This window comes from Dendrobates tinctorius, unplaced genomic scaffold (genome assembly GCF_039654945.1).
Source record: "Dendrobates tinctorius isolate UK_male_01 unplaced genomic scaffold, ASM3965494v1 ptg000126l, whole genome shotgun sequence".
Lineage (NCBI taxonomy): Eukaryota > Metazoa > Chordata > Amphibia > Anura > Dendrobatidae > Dendrobates > Dendrobates tinctorius.
The window spans coordinates 10,237,946-10,262,523 of NW_027361794.1; the positions used below are offsets into that span (position 1 = coordinate 10,237,946).

Consider the following 24,578-nt stretch of genomic DNA (forward strand, 5'->3'; position numbering starts at 1 on the left):
ACATGGCATCCGATCTGAATTCCAGCCAATTTTGCATTGAAAAAGAAACGGCGCTCCTTCCCTTCTGAGCTCTGCCATGCGTCGAAACAGTGGTTCCCCCCCACATATCAGATATCAGCTTACTCAGGACAAATTGCACAATAACTTTTGCAGTCCAATTTCTCCTGTTACCCTTGGTAAAATAAAAAAAATTGGACCTGTAATAATTAGTAATAGTATTTTTTGTGAAAAAAGTTAAATGTTCATTTTTTTTAAACATTCAAAAAATTCCTGTGAAGCACCTGAAGGGTTAATAAACTTCTTGACTGTGGTTTTGAGCACCTTGAGGGGGTGCAGTTTTTAGAATGGCGTCACTTATGGGTATTTTCAATCATATAGACCCCTCAAAGTGACATCAAATGTGAGGTAGTCCCTAAAAATAAGATGGTGTTTTTAAAATGAGAAATCACTGGTCAACTTTTAACCCTTATAACTTCCTAAGAAAAAAAAATTTGGTTCCCAAATTGTGCTGATGTAAAGTAAACATGTGGGAAATGTTATTTATTAAGTTTTTTGTGTGCCATATCTCTGTGATTTAAGGGCATAAAACTTCAAAGTTGGAAAATTGCAAAATGTTCAAAATTTTTGCCAAATTTCCATTTTTTTCACAAATAAACGCAAGATATATGAATGAAATTTTACCACTAACATGACATACAATATGTCACGAGAAAACTATCAGGATCACCGGGATCCATGGAATCGTTCCAGAGTTATGACCTCATAAAGGGACAGTGGTCAGAACTGTAAAAATTGGCCCAGTCATGAACGTGCAAACCACCCTTGGGGGTAAAGGGTTTAAGAAGACTTACAGGAAGAGCCGGTCCCGAAAGCTGAAGATACAGCGAGTATTCGCTACATATTCCTGCAAATTCCATGAAGTGTTGTCAATTGTATCCACTAGTGATGGGCGATCACTAAAATGCTTGAGTGCTCGTTATTCGAATCAAGCAGATTGGATGCTCAGAATCGAGTACCGACTATGATGAAAGTCATTGGGAAAGCATTTACCAGAAGACCACAGCAGGAGGGCTGTGGGGGGGGCAGGAAAATTCTGAAATCTTTGCAATCACTGTTCAAATACAATAGGAACAGCATGGTGAAGATGCCTGGACACATCAGTCTGGATACTAAATAAATAAATAATTTTAAACAGCGACGTGGGGTCTTTTCCCATTTTTGAGAACTACAAGGCTGACATCAACCCTCCAAAATATTACCCCGATTGCCCATGCACCCGCAAAGCAAAATGCCAGGATTGATGCATCAAATGTAATGTGCCAATTTAGGGGCTGCTACGGACTGGTATTTTTTAGGCTCAGAAGGGGCCTTTTTTATTAATTATTTAATAGGTTTAAAAAAGTTAATACCTTCCCAACAGGCGCCGTATATATACTGCTTCGCGGGAGCTGCGTTCCTGAAAAATGAAGTATATATACGGCGCTGCTATTTCTGGTCACCGCGCTGCTTCGTGTGGTGAACAGGATAAGATGGGACAGCAGACCATCCCTGCACGTTGCCTCGGGAGTCTGTACCCTCCCCACATCCATCTGATCCGATTCCCTCGAAATGTGTAGGCCCTCGACCCTTGATCACTTTCAGTAGATCGAAGAATTTGAGGGATTTTCTTGTCCAAAAGTTACTGTTAGAATCTACTCAGTTTGTGACTATCCACCATTTTCTTGTAGTGTTCAGGCTTTTTCCCTTGGTGCTGGGTTTTGCCTTTGGTCAGGTGATTGTATCACCCTTTATTAACCTGCACCCGTCACCTATTCCTTGCTGGACAACAGTGTTAATCTGCTTGAAGTCTGGCTTGGAGCCTTGCTTTACTTTCTGTGTGTTTAATTATTAATTATTATTTATATAGCGTAATTAATTCCATGGTGCTGTACATGAGAAGTAGGGTTACATACAAAGTTACAGTGCAGTTCTGGGACCTCTGGTTCTGCTAGTCTTAGTTTCTCTTTTCAGTTTGTTTCTGCAGCCTCCTTTGTGGTTTCTGTTAGGAGGTGACCCGTTTTTGTACCCAGTCCATATATCTTTCAGGGACCCCCTTCCCCTATCTATAGGTCTTCGCTTGAGATTAGCCTAGGATCGTCGGTGGGTCTATCACAAGGAATGGGTCGCCCACTCCATCGTAGGGCATCAGCCTAGTCGCAGTGCAGGGTCAGTTTTCCCCCTCCCACCCTAGTCCAGTGCTGCAGAACCGTAACAGTATGTCCAGCCCGAGAAAAAACAAACAAAACCCTCCCAGTGTTCTGCAATATGAACAGCGTTCAAGATCTCGCTCAACGCCTGCAACGGTTAACGGAAGTTTCCAGCTTACAACAGCATGTGAGTAATTGCCCAGGGGTCTGCCCTGAAGAGCCTAAGGTGAGCTTGCTTGAATGTTTTACTGGTAAACGGAAGGAATTTTTTTCGTTCAAAAATGCATGTTTACTTTATTTTCGGCTTAGACCCGGGTCTTCAGGAGCTGAATTACAGCGTGTGGGGATTATTATGTCCTTATTGCGAGGGGAGCCGCAAGTTTGGGCATTTTCATTGCGTTCAGATGACCTGTGTTTGGGGTCAGTAGAAAGGTTTTTTTCTGCTATGGGCTTAATATATGACAATCCGGATCGGGTCGCTACAGCCGAGGCTAAACTCAGACGTTTGAAACAGGGTTCTGGTGACGCTGAGAGATATTGTACCCAGTTCAGGCGATGGTCTGCAGAAGTCAGCTGGAATGATCCAGCACTCAGAAGTCAGTTTTTATCAGGTCTGAATAACAGGGTTAAAGACTTACTCATTGCATACCCTGCACATGCTACACTTGAGGCTATAATGCAATTATCCATCAGGGTGGATAGAAGATTGAGAGACAGGCAGAATGAGGATTCAATAATGCTGGGTCCTGTCTCTCAAGAGACCCCCATGGACTACGGGGAACGATACAACTTGGCGCAATGTCCTCTCGTCCCCAGGAAAGGGAGAGAAGGTTCTCTGAGGGGCTCTGCCTTTATTGTGGTAAGACTGGCCATTTTATCAAGCAATATGAAGGTCGCATAAATCAGGAAAAGAAAAAACAAAGTGCTTAGTAACCCTCCCGCTCGTATTGCATTTTTACGGTCCACTGGAGTTTCTTTCTCTGGTAGTTCTATCTGTCATGATCATACTATGGATTTTCAAGTGATGGTGTCACGAGGCAGTAGTGGGAAAACAGGGGTCAAGGAACCTGGGCCCCTGAACTGCCCCTCAGGCTAAGGGGGGTGCCCTGACTTTCCTTAACTTGGGGGTACACTTAATGGTACTGAGGCCCAAGTCTTCGACCTGTCCCTGTCTCCTGTTTAGCCCTGAACTAAACCCCCAACCCCCTCCCAAGGAGGCGAGACAGGGAAAAGTGTATTGCACCAATAACACACAAGGAAAGATACGACTTACACTGAAGGGTTAAATAAACTAAAGAACAAACGTAGCTTTCTCTGCAGCCAATGCTCCGAGCAGCAGAGTAAGGCAGCAGATGGAGGTTATAGCTAAAGTTCACCGCACACAGCCAGCTCCTGACTCCAGCTTGGTTGGTCTCCAAAGAGGAAAGAGTATCACCAACATTGAGTTGCAGCACCATTTGGCCTTAAAAAAGGGAAATAGGAGTGGTACCCACCTGCATAGATAATTAATAACAATGCAGTAAGAACAGCGGCCACCGGGCGCAAAAACTGATATTAACTCCCAATGGCCTGAAGGGAAAAAAAGTTTATATCAGAGCAGCCCAAACTGACACAGATCCAAAAATGGATCGTGACAGATGGTGGACTGTGAGTCTACACTGAATTTGATTGATCAACAATTTCTTGACAAGTATAAGATTGAGTCTGTACCTTTGTCATCCCATTTTTCTGTAGTGGCGATTGATAACTGTTAGGAACGGTGGAACGCACTAAATAAAAATAATAAAGTGCGTTCGCCGCTCGGGGTCCACCGTGCAGTAGGTGATATAACCGCTGCTAAGTGGTGGCAGGAGCAATATGGTGGAAATGCGCACAGGGTTAAACTTCACCCAGGTGCGCAGAGCAATCTCAGTTAACTCACAGAGATGCCAAAAAGTACAAACACAAATGACTGAGCCTGTTGTAGTCACAGTACTCAGTAAAAAACGCACACACGGTATAAGGTCACAGGAGTAGCCCAAGACGGCGGCACTACGTCCGTCTAGACCTACCGTGTGCGCGGCGTTGCAACTGCGAACGCAAAGGAGGCTGCTACTGCAGCGCAGCGTGGACACTGCGGCTAAACGACAAAGGCAAGGCGCAAGCATAATGTCGGACGCTAGCAGCTGTGGATGTTGCAGCAGAGGAGCGCTGGCGCTGATTCTAGACTCAGTCCCTAACCACATACGTAATGTCAGACGGAAGGGGTTTCATAATGAGTCATTTACCAGAATCATGCATCTGTCCTCACACACACAGCAGCAAGTAAGTCTATACTAGCACATGGCGGAACAGCCATGCGCGCCTTTTATAGCAGCCTGGACCTCCTGCACGCCTCCAGATCTCTGAGATGGACAAATGAGATTTGGAGCAGGACCTGAACACATGACTCCCGATCTCCAATGGGAGATCGTCCCATGAGCATGCTCAGTAGGAGTACAGAAGAACTTAGCCTCAGGAGAGATTTGCTACAAGGCAATCTCCTCTGCAGTGGGTAAACAGCAGGAGACTGCAGAATGTGAGGGTCTGGATCCCTGCAGAGAAAGCGCAGAAATCCGACGCCTAACAGATAACACTGCTAGAGCATGGGTGCGTTTCCCGAAAAGTCACCGGGTTTCCACTCACTGTGAATATGGAACACCAGGAATCTTTAGATTTGCTTGTACTTGATAAATTGCCTTTTCCAGTTGTCCTGGGGTTACCCTGGTTAAATGTGCACAATCCTGTACTGGACTGGACATCAAATACTATAAGATCCTGGGGTCAGGGGTGTTATAGGAAATGTTATGATGTACACATCGCTGCTGTGGTGAAAAATGAGCTACCTGAACCCATTCAGGAATTCTGGAATGTCTTTTCTGAAGTTGAGTCACAAGCTCTGCCACCGCACAGAGATTATGATTGCGCTATTGAGTTTGTCCCAGGTGATACTCTCCCTCAGAGTCATTTATTTAATCTGACGATCCTCGAGAGGGAGGACTTAAAGGAATACCGGCAGACTAGTCTTGCTGCTGGTCATATAATACCCTCCAAGTCCCCAGTGGCTGTGGGATTCTTGTTTTGTCAAAAAGAAAGATGGGGGTCTTAGGCCGTGTTTGGATTTCAGGGAGATTAACAAGATCACTGTGCACAATCCTTATCCCTTGCCGCTAATTGCAGATTTGTTTAACCAATTGGTTGGAGCCAAGTGGATCTCCGTGGGGCATATAATTTGCTGCGGATCAAAGAAGGCGATGAATGGAAATCAGTATTTAATACCCCAGAAGGTCATTTTGAGTGCCTAGTAATGCCTTTCGGCCTTACAAATGCTACGGCATTCTTTCAAAATTTCATCAACAACATTCTGAGGCCGTTGATCGGTAGGAGTGTTATTGTTTATTTGGATGATATTTTGATCTACTCGCCCGATCTGGAGTCGCATTGGCTTAGAGTCCGCGAGGTTCTGCAGATTCTGAGAGAAAACTCACTCTTTGCTAAACTGGAGAAATGCGAGTTTGCGGTACAGAAAATTAGCTTTTTGGGGTACATTGTTTCCAGTGATGGGTTTGAGATGGACCCGGTGAAGGTTCGGGCGGTATTGGAGTGGCCTAGACCTGAATGCTTGAAGTCAATTCAGAGATTCTTGGGGTTTGCTAATTATTACAGAAAATTCATGAAGAATTTTTCTGTTATCGCCAAACCCCTTACTGATCTGACTAAGAAGGGTGCCAATACTGTCCAATGGTCCCCTGAGGCTGTTAAGGCCTTTGAGCATCTCAAGGAGAAGTTAAGCTCTGCTCCTGTGTTGATCCAGACAGACGAGACTAAGCCCTTTCTGGTAGAGGTGGATGCCTCATCAGTAGGAGTGAGGGCTGTTCTGTCACAGGACTGAGAGTATGGGGTACATCCCTGTGCGTTCTTCTCTAAGAAATTTTCGGAGGCGGAGCTCAACTACGATGTTGGGAACCGAGAATTGCTGGCTATTAAGCTTGCGTTTGAGCATTGGCGACATTTTTTGGAGGGCGCTAGCCATCCTATACAAGTCTTCACTGATCATAAGAATCTGATCTATCTGGATGCTGCTAAAAGTTTGAATGCTCGTCAAGCTAGGTGGGCATTGTTTTTTGCCTGGTTCCATTTCTCTGTGACATATATCCCTGGGACAAAGAATGTTAAAGCTGATACTTTGTTTCGAAGTTTCTCCCCAGCGGTTAATACTGAAAAGGATGAATCTATTCTGCAGAAAGGGGTGGTGGTGGCAGCGTTAGGTTCTGAGTTGGAAAATAGTATTCTCAAAGCCCAGGATGCAGCACCAACCAACATTCCTTATGGGAAATTATTTGTGCCTAAAGCCCTGAGGAGAGCTTTGTTTGTGGAATGTCATGAGTCTTGTTTGGCGGGTCATCCAGGGATTGCCGAGACTTGAAAGTCGATCAGTTGGAATTTCTGGTGGCCGGGGTGGCTAGTAGAAATCGTCAAGTGGGTGCCTCAGTGTACCATGTGTGCTAGGTCTAAAGCTTCTCATGCTCCAGCAGAAGGGTTGCTGTGCACATTAGAGGTTCCTAGTTCCCCATGGACGCATTTTGCAATGGATTTTATCACCGACCTACTGGTCTCTGGAGGTTTTTTTGTTATCTGGGTCATGGTAGACCGGTTTAGTAAGATGTGTCATCTGGTCCCATTCAATAAATTACCCTGTGCTAAGACACTTGCCAGGGCATTTGTGAAAGAGATTGTCAGACTCCATGGTATCCCCACGGACATTGGTCCCCTATCGGAGACAGAGTTTGTGGCTGGATTTTGGCGTGCCTTTTGTGACAGAGAGTTAAGGTTCATTTGTCATTTTCATCGGGTTATCATCTGGAGTCCAATGGACAGATCGAAAGGAAGAACCAGGACATTGAGCAGTTTTTGAGATGTTTTGTAGCAGACAATCAGGAGATGTGGTCGGAATATCTGCCATTAGCTGAGTTTGCTCTCAATAATCATACGTCTTTGGCGGGGTGTTCTTTTTTTTGTACTTGGAAGCATCCATCTTTCGGTCCTTTTTCTAGAATTGGGGCAGCGGTGCCTGAGGAGGAGAGTTTTTCTGGAAATTTGGAAAGGGTTTGGACCAGTGTGCGCCATAATCTGAATCAGGCTAATAGGTCTAAAAAATATTTTGACAAGAAAAGGAGGGAGGCGAAGTTTGTTGCTGGGGACATGGTTTGGTTGTTCTCTAAGATTCTGCGTTTAAAGATCCCTTCTAAAAAATTGGGGCCTAAGTTTGTAGGACCTTTCAAAGTGGTTCAGATTGTCAACTCGGCAGCGGTCAGATTGAACATTCCTTCGTCCTGGAAAATTAATTCAGTTTTTCATGTATCTTTGCTGAAGATAGATGACACGCCTGACAAGGTGGTTGCGCCGTCTGCTCCCCCAATTGATGAGGACTGTGAGTTTGAGATTTCACGCATTCTTGATTCCAGGTGGCACAGAGGAGGCTTACAGTATCTCGTGTCCTGGAAGGGTTTTCGGTCCCGAGTACAATTCCTGAGTGAAAGCTGTGGACGTCTTAGCCTCAAGATTAATTAAGGCTTTTCATAGGAGATTTCCGATTAAGGCTTGGCCTAGAGGATGCGGGGGATCCTCGTTAAAGGGGAGGTACTGTTAGAATCTGCTCAGTTTGTGACCATCCGCCATTTTCTTGTAGTGTTCTGGATGCTGGTCTTTTTCCCCTGGTGCTGGGTTTTGCCTTTGGTCAGGTGATTGTATCACCTTTTATTAACCTGTACCTGTCTCCCATTCCTTGCTGGACAGCAGTGTTAATCCACTTGAAGTCTGGCTTGGAGCCTTGCTTTGCTTTCTGTGTGCTTAATTAGTGCAGTTCTGGGACCTCTGGTTCTGCTAGTCTTAGTTTCTGTTTTCAGTTTGTTTCTGCAGCCTTCTTTGTGTTTTCTGTTAGGAGATGACCCATTTTTGTACCCAGTCCATATATCTTTCAGGGACCCCTTCCCCCTATCTATAGGTCTTCGCTTGAGATTAGCCTAGGATCGCCGGTGGGTCTATTCACAAGGAATGGGTCGCCCACTCCATCGTAGGGCATCAGTGCAGGGTTAGTTTTCCCTCTCCCACTGTAGTCCAGTGCTGAAGAACCGTAACAGTTATTATACTAATGAACCATCCACCTTTCTTTCTGATATCACACCAACTTTGGGATATCGACCTTGTGGCAAATGTGTCGCTTGCCCTAACATTATACATGCCCAGACTTTTTCGAGCTTGGATGGAGAGATGGTTTATACCATCAAACATTCCATCACTTGTAACACAAAAGGCTGTCATCTATTATGCAACTTGCCCCTGTCCTTTGATATACGTTGGTCTAACAACACGTCCTTTAAAAACACGTGCATGTGAATATGTATTGGGAATTGTTGCCGCAAAGGAGATTGAGGATATCTCTCTCTTGAAAGCATTACCCCGCCATTTCAAGGCATATCACGATTGTGATGCCTCACAACTGCAAATTAGGGGTATAGATATGATTCTGGCAAATATTAGGGGTGGCAAGGTCACCAATCCACTGGCAAGACGTGAAGCACGTTGGATATGGACCTTGAAAACTGTGCATCCGTAAGGACTCAATGAACACCTTAGCTTCGTTCCGTTTCTGTAATTTTAGGTGTCTAATTTGTTGTTTTTAATTCCTTTTATGGGTCAATATTAATTTTTTTCTTTATTTACTCTGGTATTAGTAATCGTCTTCATGATGTGGTTCCTCCCCTTTTGGCTTGGTATCTGTGGTCCCGGATGAAGTACACAGTCAGGATTTAAAGATGTAGTATACTGGGATATTTGGTGTGAAGATATGGATGAAGCACATTATTATATATTGAGAGACTTTTTGCACTGTCACTTAATTTTTATTTTTTGCAACAATTTTTTTTACTATATATATATATATATCTAATATATAAAGCTCAAGTGTGTGTGTGTGTGTGTGTGTGTCCGGGATAGGCATCCGCACCGTCGCAGCTACAGCCACAAATTTTGACACAGTCACACGTCTGGACCCCGAGAGCGTCCTAAGCTATGTTGTGAGGCGAAATTTTAGCCCCGCGCGTTCCAATTCACCAAACAATTTTGCCCCTATCTACATACTGGGGAAAAAGTGTGAGCGCGTCAAGCCCCGCCCCTCATTATGATGTCATAATGCCCCTATCTACATAATGGGGAAACAGTGTGTGCGTATCAAGCCCTGCCCATCATTATGATGTCACACTGGTTGCCATTGCGACGCTGATGTCATCATAGGTTGCGAGCCCCGCCGCTCATTATGATGTCATAATGGTTGACTATGGGATGGAGGATGTGTGATGGGTATATGGGCACTGGACTATGGGATGGAGGATATGTATGATGGGTATATGGGCACGGGACTATGGGATGGAGGATATGTATGATGGGTATATGGGCATGGGACTATGAGATGGAGGATGTGTGATGGGTATATGGGCATAGGACTATGGGATGGAGGATGTGTGATGGGTATATGGGCACTGGACTATGGGATGGAGGATATGTATGATGGGTATATGGGCACGGGCCTGTGGGATGGAGGATCTGTGATGGGTATATGGGCACAGGACTATGGGATGGAGGATATGTATGATGGGTATATGGGCACGGGACCATGGGATGGAGGATCTGTGATGGGTATATGGGCACGGGACTATGGGATGGTGGATATGTACTATGGGTATATGGGCACGGGACTATGGGATGGAGGATAATTATAATTTGTTATAACTAACCACAGTTACAGTAGTTACTATGTCCGGGCAGCACCGGGCTCTTCAGCTAGTATATATACAGTATATATATATATATATATATATATATTATTCATATATTTATTATTATTTTATTATTTTTTCTCACTTTGTTTTATTTTTATTTTTTCTTCACACCTTTTTTCACTGGTTTTGCATTATTTTCTTTTTTCTTATTATTGTTTTTCTTCCCCCTTTTTTCATCATGGGACTTCTTGTGTTTGTCTATACGTATGTGACATGTATTATCTATATTTACGCATGAAGCTGTGTCCACCCAGTACACATGCGCTGTGTGTTTGCGGGCGGTGGATTCCGGCGTCTCTATGCTGCTGTGATGAGGGATCATGTGACTCTGCGCGCTCCGTCGCCGCATGATGCCGGCGCTCATGCCCTCTGGGTCCTCCTGACCGCGCATGCGTCGACTATGACGTGGAATCATTCCCATTTATAACCCCTCTGTCATTTATGGACGCCACTCCCCCCTGATGAAGGATTATATCCAAAACGCGTGTCGGGGTGCGGGTCTGCCCATGCCGATGTGACCTCCCACGTATCTATATATCCTATATCTAAGCACTTCTCTATATTGAGTCTATATAGGCTTTTCTGTGATCTGCACTTTACCTATTTGCACTTCGTGATAGGTTTTACTTGGCACTATGCTTTGTTATAAGAATTCTTCATTGAACATTATTGTGATGAGTATTTTTTATCTTATTTTTAATTTTTTTACTTTTGCACTGTATTTCCTTTGCTATTTTTAGTGTGACTTTGGTACTGCATTTTGGTAATTATTAGGATTTTTATTTTAATCCTATTATCTCTGGATTATGGAGTATGTATCTTATGATTTTATTTCTACCTCCAGTTTGACACCTATTATATTTTGGTGCTGTCCTGCATTTTATTTTGACAATTGATGTATTTATGTATACCACCTTGTTATCCTCTTTAGGTGGCACCTTTTTACTTTTGCACTGTATTTCCTTTGCTATTTTTAGTGTGACTTTGGTACTGCATTTTGGTAATTATTAGGATTTTTATTTTAATCCTATTATCTCTGGATTATGGAGTATGTATCTTATGATTTTTTTTCTACCTCCAGTTTGACACCTATTATATTTTGGTGCTGTCCTGCATTTTATTTTGACAATTGATGTATTTATGTATACCACCTTGTTATCCTCTTTAGGTGGCACCTTTTATGAATTTGTGTGTCCTGCAGAACGTACCTCTAGTTATAATTTATTGGTCACCCGTCTTTTGGTTAGTCATACACTTGGTTGTCGGCTACATTGTTATGTCCTTTCCCCTTTTTTTGTCCCAACAAACATCATTTGATAGCTTTGACTTTCTCTTCAATATTTTTGTATGACCTTTTTGGGGTTTTTTCGCCTTTTTTTGCATTCTTGTTTCCGAATGGTCTGCCATTCACTCCTTGTGCAAGTATTTTGGTATATGATTATTTTGATATTCATCTGATTATTTATTATACATTTTCTATTACTCTATTTCAGTGTGTATAATTCCCCCCCACATCAGCAATGTGTCAATAAAGTTGAAAAAAATGAAAAAAAAAAGACATGCCACATGCTGTTTCATTGATGGCCAGTGCGATTCCCCCAGCGATCTGTGCCTCCGAGTGCTGTGTCCTCCTGCGATCTGACTGCTGTGCTGTGTGACTCATCTGTGAACATAGCAGCAGCAACTCGCCATCCCTGTCCCTGTCCCCACAATCCCTGTTCCAGTCTCCTCATCCCCCCTCTCCTCCAAATTGAATTTTTAGTGCACTTTTTTGCACCATTTTTTGTTTTTCTGTGGCGTTCTCGACTAAGTATTCGTGCTCTCCCGTATCTGCAACGCTCTGATCAGTTTGCTGCTGATCAGAGACTTCCCCATGGGACTTATTAGTTACTGAGCATAGCGGACGTTGCAGTGTAAGCGACTTCCGAATGTTTTTTTTTTTTTAAACATAATAGTAGTTAAAACAGTGTAGTTTCATAGGTAGAGGAGTAGCGTGTTAATGTAGCAGACGTCACAGTGTTTGGTGACGTCCAATCTTGTTTTAGAGAAGAAAAAAATTGTACAGAGTAGTTTCATAATTAGCGAGGTAGCACATTAGTGTAGCGGGCATCACAGTGTTTGGTGACTGTAATGTCCACACAGTATAAGGAATTCAAGCGAGAATGCTTTAACTGTACTTTATTCTTCTCCTTCTTCCTCCAGCACACAGCATCACATTTCCCTCATCAGGCTAAACTGAAACTCCACCAACCCACTTCCTGTCTATAACCTTCCAGTCACAAGATTTCCTTTCTTAAAGAGACAGGTTAACTAATTATACATTACAGTGACGTCAGATTTTGTTTTACAAAAGAAAAATTGCACAGAGTAGCTGTATAGGTAGCGAGGTAGGGTCTTTCTTTTGCATTTAAAAAAATTGTTATGGCCGGGTAATTTCTAATGCATTAGGGTAGGCTACGTTGCTTTGTTAGTGACGTTCCTTTTTCTTTTGCACAAAAAAGAATTACAGTGGGTACAGAAAGTATTCAGACCCCTTTAAAATTTTCACTCTGTTTCATTGCAGCCATTTGGTAAATTGAAAAAAATTATTTTTGTTTCTCATTAATGTACACTCTGCACCCCATCTTGACTGAAAAAAAACAGAAATGTAGAAATTTTTGCAGATTTATTAAAAAAAGAAAAACTGAAATATCACATAGTCATAATTCAGACCCTTTGCTCAGTATTGAGTAGAAGCACCCTTTTGAGCTAGTACCGCCATGAGTCTTCTTGGGAATGATGTAACAAGTTTTTCACACCTGGATTTGGGGATCCTCTGCCATTCTTCCTTGCAGATCCTCTCCAGTTCTGTCAGGTTGCATGGTGAACGTTGGTGAACAGCCATTTTCAGGTCTCTCCAGAGATGCTCAATTGGGTTTAGGTCAGGGCTCTGGCTGGGCCAGTCAAGAATGGTTAAAATTGTTCTGAAGCCGCTCCTTTGTTAATTTAGCTGTGTGCTTAGGGTCATTGTCTTGTTGAAAGGTGAACCTTCGGCCAAGTCTGAGGTCCAGAGCACTCTGGAATAAGTATTCATCCAGGAAATCTCTGTACTTGGCCACATTCATGCTTCCTTCAATGGCAACCAGTCGTCCTGTCCCTGCAGCTGAAAAATGAAAAACACCCCATAGCATGAAGCTGCCACCACCATGTTTCACTGTTGGGATTGTATTGGGCAGGAGATGAGCATTGCCTGGTTTTCTCCACATATACCGCTTAGAATTATCACCAAAAAGTTCTATGTTTGTCTCATCAGACCAGAGAATCTTATTTCTCATTTTCTGGGAGTCCTTCATGTATGTTTTAGCAAACTCTATGCCTGCTTTCATATGTCTTGTACTGAAGAGAGGCTTCTGTTTGGCCACTCTGCCATAAAGGCCCTACTAGTGGAGGGCTGCAGTGATAGTTGACTGTGGAATTTTCTCCCATCTCCCCACTGCATCTGTAGAGTTCAGCCACAGTAATCTTGGGGTTCTTCTTTACCTCTCTCACCAAGGCTCTTCTCCCATGATTGCTCAGTATGGCTGGACAGCCAGGTCTAGGAAGACTTCTGGTGGTCCCAAACTATTTCCATTTGAGGATTATGGAGACCACTGTGCTCTTAGGAACCTTGAGTACTGCAGAAATTCTTCTGTAACCTTGGCCAGATCTGTGCCTTGCCACAATTCTGTCTCTGAGCTTCTTGGCCAGTTCCTTTGACCTCATGTTTCTCTTTCGGTCTGACATGCATTGTGAGCTGCGAGGTCTTATTTAGACTGGTGTGTGCCTTTACAAATGAAGTCCTATCTCAAGGAGGATCACAAGGAAATAGACAGCATGTGACTTAAATATGAGTGTCTGAGCAAAGGGTAGGAGTACTTATTACCATGTGATATTTCAGTTTTTCTTTTTTAATATATTTGCTACAATTTCTTTTCTTTTTTTTTTTTTTTTGAATCAGATCTTTTTTATTAAACATTCAGGAATCAATACAGAAAGAATATGACATCTTATATAGCAAGTAAAATTTACATTGAGAGCAAATATTATTTAAAGGGTAAAACTCTTCCTGTGTAAGAATAAATAAAAAGAAGAAATCTCAAAACACAGATATTTGCATAAAATTGAGCCTATAAACAACATGGCTCCACAAATAAACAAAAATCAAAATTATACATCAGTGCCTCATTTCAGCGGGAAAACCATCCCCGCCAGCCGTGCCACTCCGCATCATATTTCGCCCCCCCCCGCCCCCCACGGATATCAGGTCCAATCCACCCCAGCTCCCTCCCACCGCGCCACTCAAAATCTACTTCGCCACAAAGGGCACTAGACTTTATTTTCACCCCCCAAGCATCCCCTCATCGCAAGCACAACAGCAACTGGTCCAACATCGCATCCCGTACCAGTGCGCCCGAGGGGAGACCCGGTGACTCCATCCATGGCTGCCAAATTTTGTAAAACTTTCTTAATGCATTTCTTTTTAAATAAGCCCCCCTTTCCAATCTGATGACATTATTTAGTTTATTTTTAAGCTCTGACAATGTTGGTGGCATAGGATCCAACCAATGATATGCAAGTATCTTTCTTGCCTGATACAGGATGCGTGCTATTCCCAGGGCCACTGCAGAGTCCGGGTCAACCCCCTCCTCCCACAAATTCAACAAACATAGACGAGGTGACGGTCGTATTGTGATATGGTATACTTGGGCTATGAGTCCCAGGGTCTGCCTCCAGAAATCCCCAATGTGCCCGCACTCCCACATAACATGCATCAAGTGGGCATCATCCTGCCCACACCTAACACATTGTGTATTGGGCCTAAGTCCCATTTTAAATAATAAGCTGGGTGTTTTATATACCCTGTGAATGAGATATATTTGCGAAAGCCGCTGGCACTCAGAAACCGCCATTTTAGGGACCTGTTCTAGAATATCGGACCACTGGTCCTCCGTCAGGGGGCCAACGTCCCGTTCCCACTTATTCTTAGCAGCAGTCAGTGGATATGTCTCCAGATGGGCAGGTAATAATCTTTTATATAATTCAGAGATAAGTCCCCTAGAAGACTCAGATGTAAGTAGCATATGTAGTGTTTGATTATGTGTCACTATCACCGGATTTGTCCTTCTCTGTTTTTCCAATGCATGTCTTAGCTGTAAGTACTGATAAAAGAAGACGTGCGGGAGGTGAAATTCTGTTCTCAATTGTTCAAAACTCTTAAGAGTATTATTTTGCAAAATTTGTGACACCAGATAAATCCCTTTATCTTCCCATCTTCCGAACCCCACCAGCTTTTTGATCTCTTGCAAATCCGGATTTCGCCACAATGGCCACAATTCCGTAGGCCCATTTATCTTCAAAAGAGACTTACCCCTATCCCACACCTTGAAAATCACAGCCAACGTGGGGTATCGTGCCCCATTTATCTGCCGTCTTCCCACCTCCAACCGGCACCCTGGATATTTCCATACCGATCCTTCCCTCACAATATCACCACCATTGTCACACGCCCCGTCTCTACCCCAACCCTTAAGATGTTGCATCTGGGAGGCTATAAAGTATATGAATGGGTTTGGCACCGCCAATCCTCCCTCCTCCTTCCCTCGCTGCAGTATCTCCAAGCGAATCCTAGCCTGTTTTTTCTTCCAAATTAATTCCTGGAATAATGTATTTATTTTTGCAAAAAAGTCCCTACAGATCCACACCGGAGAATTATGTATCAAATATAATAATTGTGGCATCATTACCATTTTGATTAAGTTAGATCTACCAATATTCGACAACGGCAGGCGACACCAAGTATGTACTTTTGCTCTAAATCGCTGCAACAGGGGCTCCAGATTCAGAGCCCGAAAATCCTTCGGGGCAGGACTAACAATTATACCCAGATACTTAAACCTCCGAACTACAGGGACCGGTATCTGCAAATCTGAGAAATCCGCCGGGAGAGGGTCTATCGGCATTAAAGCTGATTTGGACCAATTAATCCGAAGACCAGACCTCAGCCCAAATTCTCGAATGACCTCCATTGCCGGCAAAATCGAGGAATGTACCTTATCTAAATATAGAAGTAAATCATCCGCGTACAATGATATCCTCAACTCCACAGTTCCACATCTGAATCCCATTATTTCTCTGGACTTCCGAATTGCAACTGCCAATGGCTCCACCGCAGTAGCAAATAGCAAGGGCGAGAGCGGGCACCCCTGTCTAGTACCTCTCCCAAGAGGAAAAGACTCAGAGACCCTGCCATTAGCCCCAACCTTCGCCACCGGCGAGCCATACAACAGCCTCACCCAATTTATAAATCTGTGTCCAAAGCCCATTTTCCGAAGTACCGCCCACAAAAAACCCCACTCCAAACTATCGAACGCCTTAGCGGCGTCTAAGGACAAAATTGCTCTTCCCCCCAACTCCCCAGAACTATGTTGAATCCCCAAGTATAGTTTCCTAAGGTTCATAGATGTGGCTCTGCCTGGGATAAATCCCGTCTGATCCTTCTGTATAACAGATGAGATAACTCGGGACATCCTATTGGCGAGTACCTTGGCCAATAATTTAACATCTGTTGATAATAGGGAAATCGGGCGATATGAATCCGGAACCTCTGGATCCTTTCCGGGCTTTAATATTAAAACTATCAAAGCTTCCCTCATAGATGGCGGGAGGACCCTCTGCCTTTCAGCCTCTTCAAATACCTTAAGTAGCTTAGGTAGCAGTAAGGGTGCATAGGTTTTGTAAAACTCGCCAGGCAGGCCATCCATTCCTGGAGCCTTTTCATTTTGCATCTGACCAAGCGCCTCCTCCAACTCCTCCAACAGGATGTCCCGATCCAATGAATCCCTATCGCTATCAGCCAATGCAGGGAGAGAGAGAGCATCCAGGTACTGCTCAATCTCAGTCTCCGTGAGACTGCAATCTGATGTGTATAGTCGCATATAATACCTCCTTATCTCACTCACTATGTCCGCACTGTCTGTCACAGGACCACCCGAGTCCGTTTTTAGCCTATTGATATATGAAGATCCGTCCTGTGCTCTAATGACCGTGGCCAATAAATGTCCTACTCCCTCCCCCTCTATAAAATATTTTTGTTTGAGGAAATAACGTTTATTTGCTGCCGCCGACATGAGGTTTTCCCTGAGCGACCCCTGTGCCTTCTCCAAAGCTTTTTTAGTTTCCTCTGTCGGGTTGAGTATCACCGCAGCCTCCGCAACAGACACCTCCTGGATCAGACTCTGGGTGTAGCGTCTATTTTGGCTTTTCCGTGTGCATATTTCTCTAATATATAAGCCCCTGACATAGGCTTTCATGGAATCCCAGACTATGTGTGATGATGCAGAGTACTCATTAAGTTGAAAATATTCTAGAATGGCATCATGCAAAGATCCCCCTATAAGCTGGATCCAGAAGGGATTAAGCTTCCAGATAGGTCTAGATAGGGTGAGGGGGTGTCCCCATGAAAGTGTGACATGTAGCGGCGAGTGATCAGATACACTTCTAGGCAGGTAGGCCACCCCTCGTACATATGGGGTCATGAGTGTATTCCCAATGGCCAGGTCTATCCGTGACATAGCGTGGTGGGAGCTAGAGTAGCAGGAAAACTGTCTGGCTGTGGGGTTTTGGACACGCCAAAGATCTACCATACCCAGCTCCACTAACGTTCTAGCAAATGAGGTTGAGGCTGCATCCTCTGATATGTTTCCCGAATGCAACTTATCCAAATAGGGATGCAAATATGTATTAAAATCTCCTATTAGAAGAGTCGGCGCAGGGGGAAAGGAACCCAAAATAGACAAGATTCTTTTTACTGGTTCGACTGAATAGGGCGGGGGGATGTACATGGCAACCAAAATAAATTGTATACCGTATAACGTGCAAAGCAAACATACAAATCTGCCCCCAGGGTCAACCACTGATTTAGTACATGAGAAGGGGATGGACCTGTTCACCAGCACACTGACACCCCGCGCATGGGTCGAGTACGTGGAATGATATTCATGTGAAACCCATCCCTTTCTTAGCCAATGAATATTATCTTTCACCATGTGGGTCTCAGACATACACAGGATAGCCGGGAGAAATTTCTGCATATTAGTAAATATAGCACATCTCTTATTTGCATCCCCGAGCCCCCTAACATTCCACGCTACAATATTAAGTGATATCGCCATAAGAGCAGACTAAAAAATGAGAAATCGGAACATACTCCACTCCCGAGGGAGAGAGGCAATCTCCACCATCCCTCAGTACAATGAATTGGGCGACACGGCTGACGCACATCACATCCCACAGAACAATTAGGGAATACAACAACAAACGAAAAAAACAAAGGAGGGAGAGGGAGCACTGCACACCAGTGCACAGCGCCCCTACCCCCAAACACAAGTGTAACTTGCACATTTCTCTCAAATAGAGAGAATCAGGGCTAGAAAACTCGCCCAGAGTCCATGCAGGGAGAAGGGTCCACAGCTTGTCACTGTAACGAGTGTCCACAGCAATCCGGTCAGCTCCCGCCCTGAATCCGAAATGGAATGAACAGTAGTAATTATACCAGCATAGCGTCCTAGACAAAAAGGAGTAACACCTGGTGGCGAAAAAAAAGGGAGAACTTCAAGTATTCTTCCTCCTCATGGACCTCTCATTAATATCCAGCCAGGACAGCGCCATTCCCGCCGTATCAAAAAAGTGCGTTTCTCCATTCACATCAATCCGCAGTCTAGCAGGGTACATCATGGAATATGTCACCTGTAAGTCACGTAGGCGTTTTTTAATCTCAATAAATTGCGCCCTTTTACGCTGCACCTCCAGGGAAAAATCAGGGAAAATGGAGACTTTCCTCCCATTAATAGCAAGTTCCTTAATGTCTCTGGATCTGCGCAGGATAGCATCTCTATCTTTAAAGTGTAGGAGCTTAAGCAAGATGGGACGCGGGGGTGCTCCCGGCGGGGGGGCACGCGTAGGGACCCTGTGTGCTCTCTCAATAGTAAAGAATGGGGACAAAACATCTTTACCAAAGGTGTCCATTAGCCATTTTTCAAAAAAGCCAAGTGAGTCAGTCCCCTACGTCCTCTCAGGAACCCCCACCAGTCGCAGATTACTTCTACGGGAGCGGTTCTCTAAATCATCCACCTTGTTCAGCAGTATTGTAATATTTTGCGTGGCTTTTCCCAGCTCCCGTGTTATTGGTGGCAATTTATCCTCCGTCGCACCAACACGCTCCTCCAGTTCCCCCACCCTGGCAGTCACCCCTCGCAGCTCCTGTTTAATACAGGCCATGTCCTTGGTGACAATCTCCATTTGATTACTTAGAGTGGCCAGTGTGGTATTGCAGGAGTTAATTGCTGCGAGGATTTCTCCCAGTGTGGGCTCAGCAGTCACAGACTCCGGCTGCTCCCCATCCCCCACTCCTTCCTCCTCCAGCACAGGCCCCTGTGTCTGCACATGTTGGGCTGAAGGGGGGCCCAGTTTACTCACTGTTCCCTCCCTGGAGAGATGATCCTCCAGCTCCACGCTGCATCCAGCGTCTGCCTCAGTCTGTGCACTGGGCGATCGAGCAGCAGCAGGAGGCACCCTTGCATATCGTTCCAGCCTGCCAGCAGCTCCCATCGCTCCACTACCAGCCGACTTGTTGTTTGCTGGTGCCATCCTGGATGTAGCAGAGGCGCGCCCCGGCGTCTCCTTATCTTTTTTACTGCTGCGGTTCGACATGGCCCAAGGATCCTCCGCTGTCTAAACGCCCAGGGAGATATTGCAGCCCTCCAGGTCAGTGGGACTCGTCAGCAGTGCCGGTAATCAGGATTTATTGTCGGATCCGGGCAGGAGCTCTCTCACTCCACGTCCTCCCTACATGAGGTCCAGGCCACGCCCCCTACAATTTCTACATTTCTGGGGGGTTTTTCAGTCAAGATGGGGTGCAGAGTGTGCATTAGAGGAGCGTGCGTTGTTTTGTTGGTGAAGTCCATTTTGGTTTTGCAAAGAAAAAAGAATGGTTAGCGCCGGGTTTATTGACAGGATTACACAAGGGGGTGTTACCATGGCCAAGTTCCAAAACAACTGTTGGGATCTGGCACCAGTCCAGCAGGAGGAGATGACCAGAGGTATTCTTTTGTCCATCTTTATTACATGTATTTGTCTTTATACACTGTACTAGCTTAGGACCTCTGCATATCAGGTTTAAGGTATCACATGGGATACTCTTACCCTATATCTGTACCCTTACCTGTTGTGAAATCCTGTGTAAATCATCTGTACATCTCCCCCTGCTGGCAATTGTTGCCTTAGCTTGCTCACTATAATTTTCTTATTTACTTCATTTTATCGTATTTCATTAATAAAGATCTACATTTCTTACTATACCACTGGCTATATAATTTTTACATATAGGTTTCTAAATTTCTTGAAGGGTCTAGTTTCCAAAATAGGGTCACTTCTGTGGGATTTCATCTGTATAGGCACATCAGGGGCTCTTTAAACGTGACACAGCGTCCTTTCTAAATTCCAGGCAATTCTGCTTTCAAAAAGTCAAACGGTTCCTCGTCTCTTGTGAGACTTGGCGTGCACCCAAACAGTGGTGCTCCCCCACATATGGGGTATAGGCATACTCAGGAGAAATTGCACATCAACTTTTGTGGCCCATTTTCTCCAGTTACCCTTGTGAAAATAAAAATATTTGGGATAAAAGATCATTTTTGTGACTAAAAAGTGAAAAGTTAATTTTTTGTCCTTCTACGTTGCTTCAGTTTCTGTGAAGCACTATGAAGGGTTAATAAACTTCTTGAATGTGGTTTCGAGCACCTTGAGGGGTGCAGTTTTTAGAATGGTGTCACTTTTGGGTGTTTCATGTCATATAGGCCCCTCGAAGTCACTTCAAATGTGATGTGGTCCCTAAAAAGATTTTGCAAATTTTGTTGTAAAAATGAGAAATCGTTGGTCAACTTTTAACCTACCAAAAAAAATTATGTTTCTATAAACCCGATAACGTGATGCGGCCGGACAGTCACAGTAATGTCAGGAGCCAACATGGCCACAGCATTACCGTGTATGGCGGGCAATCCCCACATGGTTCTTGGCTGGGAACTCGAGCATGGCGCTCCATCATCTGCGATAATCGAGTAACAAGCTTGTCCGAGCTCCCGATGCCTGATGGAGTAGTGGAGAGCGGCTCACTCATCACTAATATCTTCATTATTGTGCTGGAGCGGAGCTAGGAGGGAAATAATCACATTGTGTGAGAACATCTCTGGGCTTCTGTTCTCTCATCCTGCAGTTGTCTGAATGGGTCTAATGTGGAGCTGGAAACCAGCGAAGCCGCATTCTGTCCACAGCTGTTGCGTCACTGTTCACACGGAGACCCCAAAAGAGCCTCAGTACTGAAGGGGTTAATGTCCCCCAAGCTCAGTAATGGGGATTCTCTAGCACCGACTTCCATCCGCAGAGCCGCACTCCACACAAAGAATAAAGGAGCCTCCGGCACCTACCTTCACCCGCAGAGCCGCACTCCACATAGAGAATAATGGAGCCTCTGGCACCAACCTCCACTCGCAGAGCCGCACTCCACATAGAGAATAAAGGAGCCTCCGGCACCGACCTCCACACCCGCACTCCACATAGAGAATAATGGAGCCTCCTGGACTGACCTCCACCTGCAGAGTCGCACTCCACAGAGAGAATAATGGAGTCTCCGGCACCGACCTCCACCCACAGAGCCGTACTCCACATACCTCAAATCCGTGCCCTTGATGCCCACCACCCTGCTCCCTCCCTCGGGATCACTCTGGAATGCCCACTCCATCTGTAATAAACTCCATGTGATTCACGACCTCTTTACCTCCCTCAATTTTTCCTTCCTTGGCCTCACTGAAACATGGCTGACACCCTCCGACACCGCCTCCCCTGCTGCACTATGCTATGGCGGCCTCCACTTCACCCACACTCCTCGCCCTGGGAACAGATATGGTGGAGGAGTGGGCCTTCTCCTTTCTTCCAATTGCACCTTCAACCCAATCCCACCTCTTCCCTCCCTTGTCCTCCCCTCTTTTGAAGTCCACTCTGTCCGCATCTACTCTCCCTACAACCGCCAAGTAGCTGTCGTATACCGATCTCCAGGCCCAACCACTGCCTTCATTGACCAATTCTCTACCTGGCTCCTTCACTTTCTCTCTGCTGACATTCCCACCTTCATCATGGGTGTCTTCAACATCCCCATTGCCACCCACTAGTCAGCAGCCTCAAAACTCCTGTTGCTCACTTCATCTTTTGGACTTACTCAAAGGTCCTCCTCAGCCACCCACACAGATGGACACACATTAGACCTGGTCTTCACCCGTCTCTGCTCCCTATCTAACCTCACTTCTCCCTCTATCTGACCACCATCTACTCTCTTCCTCATCACTGTCCTCCTCACCTGTCACCCATGTCCAGCAACATGCGTACCACCGCAGAAACCTTGCACATCTAGACACTCACATACACTCTGACTCTATCCTACCACTGTCCTCCATATCTTCACTCCACGACACAGACACTGCCACTAGTTTCTACAATGCCACTCTTGCATCAGCCATCGACTCGGTCGCCCCTGTCATGCATAGCAAAGTGCGTCGAATCAATAGACAACCCTGGCACAATAACATCACTAAAAAGCTTCGGCAAGCATCAAGAATTGCTGAACGGCGCTGGAAGAAAACGCATTCCCAAGATGACTTCACTGCACTCAAACAAGCAACACTTGCATTCAAATCAGCTCTCACCTCTGCTAAACAGGCCCATAACCTCCTTATCCCCAACATCACTGAAGGGGAGCTTGCTCATCTTCTCTTCAAATCATACCTCACCACTTGTGCACTCGACCCCATCCCTAACTCACCTCTTCAACCTATCACTTACTTCTTGTACCTTCCCTTCTGATTTCAAACATGCCACAATCACGCCTATCCTTAAAAAGCCAACTCTCGACCCAACAGCCACGTCCAGCTATCGCCCAATATCGCTGCTCCCATTCGCTTCTAAACTCCTGGAGCAGCACGTCCACGCTGACCTCTCCTCCCACCTCTCATCTAACTCACTCTTTGAAAATCTACAATCTGGTTTCCGTCCCCATCATTCCACTGAGACAGCCCTGACCAAAATTACCAACTACCTACTTACAGCCACAGCTAATGGACAATACTCTATACTCCTCCTTCTAGACCTGTCCTCTGCTTTCGACACAGTAGACCACTGCTTCCTACTACAGATCCTCTCCTCCTTAGGTATCAAAGACCTCGCCCTATCCTGGATCTTCTCATACCTTTCCAACCACACATTCAGCGTCTCCCACTCCCATACTACCTCCTCATCCCACCCTTTCTCTGTTGGAGTCCCCCAAGGCTCTGTTCTAGGAACCATACTCTTCTCAATCTATACACTTGGCCTGGGGCAACTCAAAGTCCCATGGATTCCAGTACCATCTTTATGCCGATGATACTCAGATCTACCTCTCTGGCCCAGACGTCACCTCTCTGCTGTCCAGAATCCTGGAGTGTCTATCAGCCATATCCTCCTTCTTCTCTCGCTTCCTCAAACTCAATGTAGACAAATCTGAACTGATCATCTTTCCCCTATCTCACAGATCTTCCTTACCTGACATCTATAACAATTGATGATCTCCACCCGCACTCCACATAGAGAATAATGGAGCCTCCAGCACCGACCTCCACCCGCAGAGCCGCACTCCACATAGAGAATAATGGAGCCTCCAGCACCGACCTCCACCCGCAGAGCCGCACTCCACATATATGGCAGCTCTGTGCGCACAGGACCTGTGATGAGGTCACAGGAGGGGAGGAGTCAGGGGTCACATGATCAGGACCTCAGTGTATACAGGACTCTGCTGTGCTGTATTCAGCTCCTTTGCTGGTGTTGCTCCTTTAAGAACAGGTAACGTTGTAAAGAGTAGAACAATTCCCCCCATTAAGTGATTGGAACCCCCCAGATCTTAGATGATATTACAGATGGGAGTTTCCATGAGCGCTAGATTCAGGGGTGATCCTGGTGGTGAATGAGCCGTGCGGCCTCCATCTTAGAGAGCGGTCACAATCCCAGATGATGTAGCGGCCGGAGCATTGTTATTGATTGAGGGAATTTGTGCAAGCAGCAAATAATGAAGAATGTTTTCCCGGAACCTCCTGGGGCATCAAGGAAAATCAGTCTCCCATGTCTACATGGAATCTGAGCCATAATTGCCAAATATTCCGATCTGTGCTCATCACCAATAGAGGCACCGACTTCAAGTTAGTCTGCAGTTCGTCTTTAGCGATTAGATTTTCATCTATGGTGCACCAGATCATATATAAATTTTATTTGGATCAAGGTACCCTGGACCACTTGTACTCAAAATGAACAGCTCAATGTCCTGAATAATATTTGCCAAAAAATTATCAACTCTATGTGTAGTTCAGAAGTTATTCACGTAAATCGCTTATTTATGTATGTTAACGGAAACTTGGAAGAGTTTCACCAGTAACTTGCTCGGACGATC

At 45.1% G+C, this 24,578-nt stretch overlaps 1 protein-coding gene across 1 annotated transcript in view; it reads right to left on the bottom strand.

Moving 5' to 3' along the window:
* Positions 1–23,863, bottom strand: part of LOC141047326 (uncharacterized) — a 45,551-nt gene extending 21,688 nt beyond the window's left edge. The window contains exon 1 of the mRNA XM_073542386.1: positions 23,681–23,863. Within this exon, the coding sequence (XP_073398487.1) occupies positions 23,681–23,833 (153 nt within the window). The 5' untranslated portion in view covers positions 23,834–23,863. The remainder of the gene's footprint in view (positions 1–23,680) is intronic.
* Positions 23,864–24,578: the final 715 nt, after the last annotated feature.